Source organism: Pygoscelis adeliae, unplaced genomic scaffold (genome assembly GCF_000699105.1).
Source record: "Pygoscelis adeliae isolate BGI_AS28 unplaced genomic scaffold, ASM69910v1 Scaffold66, whole genome shotgun sequence".
NCBI classification, from domain to species: domain Eukaryota; kingdom Metazoa; phylum Chordata; class Aves; order Sphenisciformes; family Spheniscidae; genus Pygoscelis; species Pygoscelis adeliae.
Window position 1 is genome coordinate 6,860,697 of NW_008825167.1, and position 8,610 is coordinate 6,869,306.

At 37.6% G+C, this 8,610-nt stretch overlaps 1 protein-coding gene across 1 annotated transcript in view; it reads left to right on the plus strand.

The window, feature by feature from the left end:
• CFAP99 (cilia and flagella associated protein 99) overlaps nucleotides 1–8,610 on the plus strand; it is a 71,080-nt gene that overhangs the window by 18,202 nt on the left and 44,268 nt on the right. Inside the window, exons 4-5 of the mRNA XM_009328881.1 lie at nucleotides 3,450–3,562; nucleotides 5,680–5,854. Coding sequence (XP_009327156.1) covers nucleotides 3,450–3,562; nucleotides 5,680–5,854 — 288 coding nt within the window. The remainder of the gene's footprint in view (nucleotides 1–3,449; nucleotides 3,563–5,679; nucleotides 5,855–8,610) is intronic.

Below are 8,610 nucleotides of genomic sequence, written 5' to 3' on the forward strand. Positions count from 1 at the left end.
GAACCTCCTTGATTGCATTTGCTACTACAGCAAATAGCTGTGGGTGTGTACAGCCAAAATAGTATCATTGTCGGGTAGTGGCTGATCTATATGAAGAAACAGAACCTGCTGTTTCTTGCAGTTACTTCCTTAACTCAAGAGTCAAAAGCTTATGTTGTGAATATAAGGATTTCAGCTCTGCAAATGATTACATGGATGTAAAGATAATACCAGATGAGGAAACTTCCAATTTTTTATTTGCTTTTTAGAAATCCATACAATCCCACTGTGTAAAAAATACATTAAGAATATTAGCAGCACATGTTCAAATTCTCAAGAGCAAGGTATTAATTCAGCCCACCTGTAAAAATGCATTACAAAACAGTCTTTAATTATACACGCTTGTCTTACTACAGCCAGAATATATTAAAATAGTAAAAATGGGTACAATTCATTTCTGGTGTAATTCCACCACCTCTAGAAGGGAAAAGAATCTTGGTTATCATGCTCTGTGAGTAATGAAACTCCTGGAACAGTCAAGACAGAGGAGTAAGCAGAATAATGCTGTTACCAAAATGACTGTCCAGTGACTTCTCTAAGGAGACAGGTACTGGTAACATCCAAACAGAAATCTGTGAGAACTTCAAGCTGCATTTTGCTGCTATAAAAGCAACGACCGCTGATATTGGGGTTGCCGCCTTTGTCACATGTGGCCAAAGATAAAACAGAAATATAAGGGATTTTTCCTAGCAATTCAGTTCACAAAATGCAAAAGGTTCTATTGTTAAGAAATGAAATGGGCTATGGCTTCATGGGTCTTACTCTGCTGACATTCGCCATCTCTGATATGGATTATCAAAATCAAGATTGTGGACTTCGGCCCAGGCATGCTCTGGTCAGAAATGATGTCTGGTAATCCTGCATTGCCATTTGCAATCCCTGCATTGCCTGGATAACCTTTCCAGGGCTGCATTCAAAGCCTTCTCTAGCATGATGCATAGTGGGGCATATCCTTATTGTAGCATTTCTCTGGGGACTGTGACTAAAACAGTACTAAAATATACATCACAGTATTGATATCTGATTACATGGTTACCATTCTCTGTACCTCACAGGAGTACATCATAGCGTTTATCAATCACATAATTACCCATTTGTCTTAATAAAGTGTGAAATGTTAATAACCAGTACGTAACTGGTGTTGCAGTAGGAGGCCTCAAGGGGTAATAGCCAGCTGTTAAATACAACAGCTAGAAATCACTAACTGTGTGTCTTTATTGTAGTTTCATCTGCCTTGAAGAAGTAGTTGAGTTGCAAATACTTTGTAAAAGATAGTTACAGCAAATATTTAGAAGACCTAGATGGAGAAGATCATTCAGGGAGAGCTGAAAAAACAGTTCAGAAGCTTAGTTTCACGTGGCAATGTAGTAGACAACTGATTGAAGATGGTCTAGGTTATAAAAGAGGAATACTGAGGACACAGAGAGGGAGGAGTTCAGCTTGATGAAAGCTAGTGAAAGAAAACTGGAGGATTTACAAATCACCACCTGCAGTATTTCTACATCAGCTGCTTCTGTGAGCTCTCTGAATACCTAGAAATTTGAAACTAGCTTCACCCCTCAGGGTCTGCCTCATTTTAAGTATATCGGCTCATGTTCAATCCACCCCTGTACACACACTTGCTTACATGGGTTTAAAAGCACATTTTTTATAAACTTTGTGTATAGTCAGGGCCTTCCATAAGGTAAGAAGAGTACTTTGGCAGGGGACATGTTCTCTGGGTATCAGCTGGGATACCTGGATGTAAAATTTTGTTACGATAACTGGTAGAAGTAGTGTATATACAGTGCATCCGTTCTGTTGGAGAGTATGAACTCTGTCTAGTCTTCTAGCATTTTATACATACATTGCATAAGTACAAATTGCTATGTTAGGTGAAAAATGTAATCCAACATGCATGCGCTACAGAGAAAGATCCTCCATAAGGAGAATGAAGTTTCTAGACCAATGGGATGAAATGCATCCCTTACCATATACTTAGCAAACTCCACAGAATCTGGAAGCACCAAAAAACCAATTTATTCACAATTCAACACTTAGTTTATAGTCATGCTTTTAGGGATGAAACACCTTCTTTTGGATGGTGTGTTGATATGCCAGCATCTGCAGTTTTGGGGAAGAGCAGTAGTTTCTAGACAAGGATGGGAATCCAAGGGGATTCATTTAGTCCTTCAGTTGTTGATCAGTCTTTTGACTCTACCAAAAGCACAACAGATGAAAATAAGACTAAATTTACACGTTAATTCCTTGGAAAAGGTCACATCAAGACTATAGATTTCAAGTAGCAGGCTTTCTACATTTGTTGAACATCTGCAGCAAACACCTTGAGTCAAATCTGAATGGTTTATAGCTGAATTATTCACAAAGTTCTGAGCCACCTTGGGCCTGGTACTACGTGTGAATTAAGAAGCTCCTTGGTAGTCCTCCAGCACCTCCAGTCTCCATTAGAAGCTTCTCAAGTGACTGCACACTGCCTTCCAGTATGTCTCATAATGTCAATATTATTTAGTGTGCTTTTTTCCTATTATTGGGATTATTTCAGCATGATACTTGCTGGTACTTTCATTTCCAAGAATTTTAATGAAAAAGTTCAGATGCAAGTTTGGAATTTATACTGCTGTAAATGATACACACTGAATCTGAGTGCCATTTTTCAAGAGTCTGTTTCAAAAGGCCATTTGAGCAGTTCAAGTTTTAAAGAAAGGCTCTTGACCTTCTGGTGAACTCCAGTGGGAAACAAAAGTTCAAATGTTAGTTGCTATTTCTCCAGCATGTAGAGCCCTACAATGTGTAAGTGTGCCAAATTTCAGTCTTCTATTTAATGGGAATATGCCAATTAATTATATTTCAATAAAAGAAGAAACTATATTGTATAGCAGTTACTATAGTTCTCAGCAGTTCTCCCTGCCCGGTTCCCAGGGAGCTGAAAGGAACTTACGTTAATTCAGGTGCAGTGCCAGGCCTGGGATGTTTCTGGGCACCACGGATCATCTAGCTATAGATAATCAGGAGTTGACTGTGGGTATATTAGACTCTGAAACTCTACTGTATAATTATACTAAAATCAGTCTATTGCAGTAGTAATTACTTTAATTTTGAATAAAAACTTTTGTTTCACAATGTTTGAAGCAAATTAAAGATGCATCAACACATCCCCATGTTGTAGTCTCTAGATTTTTGTTAGGCCACTAAAACTGTTTTAGTACCTATTAGTGTTTCACAAAATAGGGCTGAAAGACATGGGGCTGCTCTAACAGAACTAAGAAGAACCTACAAATATCAAGCACCTATGATTATAAATACAGGGCAAGTTCTTCAGCAGTGTTTGTAGTAAAAGCAACTATCTTTTTGTAGTCTTATATACACCGTACCTTCAGTATTCATATTTTTAAAAAATCACTTATTATTAGTTTCTTAGATTCTTCTTCAATGCCTTGTATTTGAACACATGGATAAAAGATGAATGGAGTCAGTTCTACGATTCACTGTATGTAAAAGAGAACTGGATTGATCCACTACTAAGGTAAGCGGTACTTAAGTAGCCGTCACCACCTCAAAGTTTAAATGCTGGGGAAAGCTTCCCCTGAAAGTTCCATTTGCTGTTAAAGTGTTTCTCCTATTGAAGTCACTCAGAACCCTTCTTGTCTTCGTGAGACTATAGTAATCCCTTTTACTTACCCAGAGGCAAGGTTCTCTCATAGAAAAGTCCCTTCACAGCTGTTGTACATTTGTTTCTCAGTACCCCCGAATAGATCAAACATCATACTCTGAAAAAAAAATAAAATAGAAGGTTCACATTATCTTACAGAGGTAGACTCGTGCCTCATAAGTCACTTAAACATCTGTATGACATTAAGCATTTGAAAAAAGATGTTTGACTTCCCCGAGTTTGACTTTATGCACAGACTTGTTTATGCCGATGGTCATAAAATCCCTTCTGAGCAAATCAGATTAAGTATGTAAACAAGTCTTTAAAAATTATCATTTCTTTACACAATTGCAGCACCATTTAACAGTTTAAATGCTCTGAGGTGCCAGGTGTGTCCACACATTGGTTAGGTGGTGATACAGTAGCATGAGTACCCTTGCCAAACTGGAACACTTTCATGTGGAGAAACAGTGGCTCTGCAGCCTATTGTGTCACTTTTTCACTCTCTTTTTTACCCAGGACAGATAAATTAGAGCTAGCATTGGTACACCAATGTGGCTGCAATCATACATCATCCTCGCTGCAGTTTAGATTAACCCAGATGATGGCAAACAATGTTAGACAAAAATATGTTACAAACAATGTCAGCTGAAAAAGAGTTTGCATCTCGTTCTAACTGTCATATCAAAGTCAGTAGAATTAATCCTTTCATACTATGTAGATTATGCCAAATTAGCAAATGTATAGTCTAGATTTGGCTTGCAATACTCCAAATTCCACCGAGTTCTACAGGAGCTGCAGGGATATATTTGAAGTCAGAATTTGACTCAATATATTCCAGTGTAGTAATTCTAATTATAACGTATGCTTACAATAGCATAAAGATACAGATAGAGATGTACAGATAGAGATATACACACAGTTTTAGCTGGTCCTGCAAGGAGCAGGGAGTTGGACTGGATGATCTGGGTCCCTTCCAACTTGAGTTATTCTATGATTCTATGATTCTATATCCAATGTTAAAGATCATATTTGGTTACTGGGTTTGAAATTCCCTTCAAGGGGCTGAGGATGCATTGATCAGTTTAATCAGTTCAGTAGCTTAAATTCTTTTAAATATGTCTTTGTATTCCTCTTTCTAATGTCAATGAGGTTAATATAAAGAGTCCTATTTATTTTAATAGAGCTGCATTACTTGCAGAAGTTACTTGCAAGCCTCATCCCATAATGACAGTACTAGCTAAGGTAACAGTCACATAAACAAGTTACTGTAAATTTGCATTGTCAGCTGCTTTTTGAGTTGTGGGAAAGCTCCGCTGCATGTGCAAAACTTAAAGATAGAACACATATAGAGGAGGAATAACTGGCATGAAGCTGTCACCATAATTAGCCTTGTGATAACTTGCTTGTGTCTTACCTTGAATTCCACACCTTCCTGTCATTCCTTGGAAGAATACAAGCCAAAATCACAAACACAGAGAAATCAAAATCATCTTGACTGCCCCACAGGGTTCACTGAGGGTTCGTTTGCTAATTCACCAAACTCCTTACATCTTTCTATTTTTTTATTAGAACTGCCTGTGCTATGAGATTGATCTATGTGTACTCTGTCAGTTGGTAAAAGTGGCAATACTCAGACCACTGTTTGTTCATAGTCTCTTCATCTAAGTATGTTAAGTGTGTACTTAGCTTATGACAGCTGCTTTTCTGATTCATAGTCTGGTCCTGCTGCGAAACGAACTGGTGACATTGTTGCTTATTCAGTAAAAACTGTGGCTATTTCACCACTAGTAGTCTGAATGGACTAGCATCTATCAAGAGATATTCTATCTAAACTAAATCATGACTACAAATTCATAGGTCAATTTTATTAAAATTGAATGGCTGAAAGCATTACAGAATTTGCACCAATGCCAACCTCATATACTGCGTGTAAGTTTGTATGAAAGAAAAAAATGAAATAAAATTGAAAAATCTGTTTTTATTTGAAGATGGCAGCCAAAAGTACAGCAACTGATTGAACAGCTCACAGATATATTAAGTAATCGTACTACCATGGTCAAGAGTTCAACGGTCACTCAGCCAAAGGAATTTAATTTGACTGTACCCAAACCACGTGCCATTCCTATACCTCTGCTAATACCGCTACTGGAAAAAAGGCCACCTGTGAGTTTTTTTATGGTTTGAGAGATACTAAGTTTTATGTATGCTTGTGCACAAAATATTGGTAGGGGAGTTAATAGACTCTTTAAAAATAATTGTAGAAAATCTACAACCTTTGACAGATCAACAAGGATTTTTGTAATATCCTGTGTTATCCAAGGTCAGATTTCTAAAAAAACCCAAACTAATTATTTTCATTTCAGTGAATATTGTGTAAGCAAATTATAAGCCAAACAAAGGAAAGGGAAAAGGTTGGTTCCTGTAGTTGTTTTGTGACTTTTGGAGGTAGAACTATATAATGGGTACAAATTGGTGACAGCATTGATAAAAGTGTTTCTGGTAGTCCTTGGATTTGTAAGATGTTTGCTTTGGATAATGCACTGAAGCAGGTAAGAAAAGAACATTCAAATGAAAATTTTTTATAAACTTAGATTTTTTGTAGATGAACTCTCATTAAAATAAATGGCAAAGCAATTTCACTGAAGGTGAGATGGACTCTAGGTTTGCAGCTCCTCCTTGAGGGTGGAATTTTATTCCTTTCTATTTGTATTAATGTTGAATCTCTAAAAATAAGGTTTTTCAGTTTAAGTGTATTGCTCACGTATAAATGAGACTAGATTTATGTTTGAAATGCTAAGCTTTTATTTTACTCATTGTCTAAGATTGTGATTCAGTTACACTGGTACATATCAGAGACACGCAATTGGTTTTAAGTTAGCTCACTGGGGTAAGGCAAACAAGATTTGGGATCAAGCTGCTATGACTAACTTAATAAAGACTCCAAAATCGTCTATATTTAATGCTGCGGGAAGTGAGCTTCAAAGTCATAGTTTTGGGCATTATCTGCCACCTTGTATTAGCACTTCAGGTTTTAAATAATACATGTGTTGAATGGTCTTAGAAACCATTTACGTCTTAGGATGGCAGAGCAATTTAATGGTAGTGTGTTATATAGTTAATGGAATTTTACATTGAAACAGCTTAATACCAGGCTCTGAAAAACTGCATTTAATAACTACTCAATCAGTATAGGAATGAGTCATATTGCTGTCATTTTAGTACCTTTATGCTGTGCAGCCCCTCTTAGAATAAATTTGCTTCAATGCAGATGCATTTACTGAAGTTCATTTGTGTTGTTAGGATTATACTAGATTTGGTTTACATTCTGGCCAAGTCTGCAAATTTAAAAGCTTGTGTGAATCTAAAACCATTAGCGTAGTAGTGACATATGTTGTGCTCATTTCTGTACCTATCTCAGCAAATTAAGCTTCACTTTAATTTGCCATATTGTTGCCAGTATCACCATTTTAGATGCTGAAATGAACAGGCTGAAAAGACAGCCCAGATGGCAAGAAAGAGTTAGTAAAGGGAGAGCAGGCTATAGTTTTGGCTACTGTATGGTGGGGAGTTGTATGTCATTGAGAGGAATGCACAGAAATAAAGCTCTTACAGATTACATCCCATAATCTACTGCAAAAATGTTCTCATCCATTTTCTCACAAAGAAGTTGTTACTTTTATGAGATACACATTTTTTCTCATGGTTCTCATGCATCTGTCAAAGAACTTGTCATGTGGCATATTAGCAGGGACTATTGTAGTCACAATAACTACAGACGTAGTTACTGCTCGACTTTGAAACAGCTGTATGAATTCATACGGAGGCGTCTGGATTTTGAGCAATGACTACTGATAAGTTATTGCATCCCTATGGTGAAATTAGTTCGTTCTGATTAATAGGATTATTATTTTAGGTATTTCTTTCTGCTAGGTTGCATTATGTTCTATAGTAGAGATAAAACGCAAAGTAAGATGAGATGTATCACATACATGGAGTTCAGGAGCTGGGATAGTACTGCTGTCCGGTACACTGAACACATGCTTCCCTCACAGGAGAGGACTGGAGATGCACATATGCATACACCCATTTGTAAATACAATTCTACAAAGAAAAATGAGTGCGTTAGCTTGAAGTTTGCAAAGGAAACAAATGGAGACAGGTGCTTAAACCTGATGATAACATGCAAAATGATTTGGACACATTTAACTTCCTTGGATATCTTGGCCTTGAGTTACAAATAAAATCCATTCTTTTACTATCAACATTGTACTAGTATAGTAAGATTATGCAATTATTTTATTTTTAGCTTTTTGTAAACCAATAATGTAAAAAAATAAAAAGGCCATTGAGATGTTATTGTAACACCATTCAGCCAAATTTAGTGTAATTTTTAGACATTTTCCATATTATTTCAGCTGTGCTTCCTGAGTGGAGTTAGAATCATAGAATAGTTTGGGTTGGAAGGGACCTCTAAAGGTCATCTAGTCCAACCCCCCTGCCGTGGGCGGGGACATCTTCAACTAGATCAGGTTGCTCAGAGCCCCGTCCAACCTGACCTGGAATGCTTCCAGGGATGGGGCATCCACCACCTCTCTGGGCAACCCGTGCCAGTGTTTCACCACCCTTGGCGTAAAAAATTTCTTTCTTGTATCTAGTCTAAATCTACCCCCCTTTAGTTTAAAGCCATTCCCCCTTGTCCTGCCACAACCGGCCCTGCTAAAAAGTTTGCCCCCATCTTTCTTATAAGTCCCCTTGAAGTACTGACAGGCTGCAGCAAGGTCTCCTTGGAGCCTTCTCTTCTCCAGGCTGAACAACCCAAACTCTCTCAGCCTTTCTTCACAGGAGAGCTGTTCCATCCCCCTGATCATTTTCGTGTCCCTCCTCTGGACCTGCTCCAACAGGTCCGTGTCTTTCTTGTG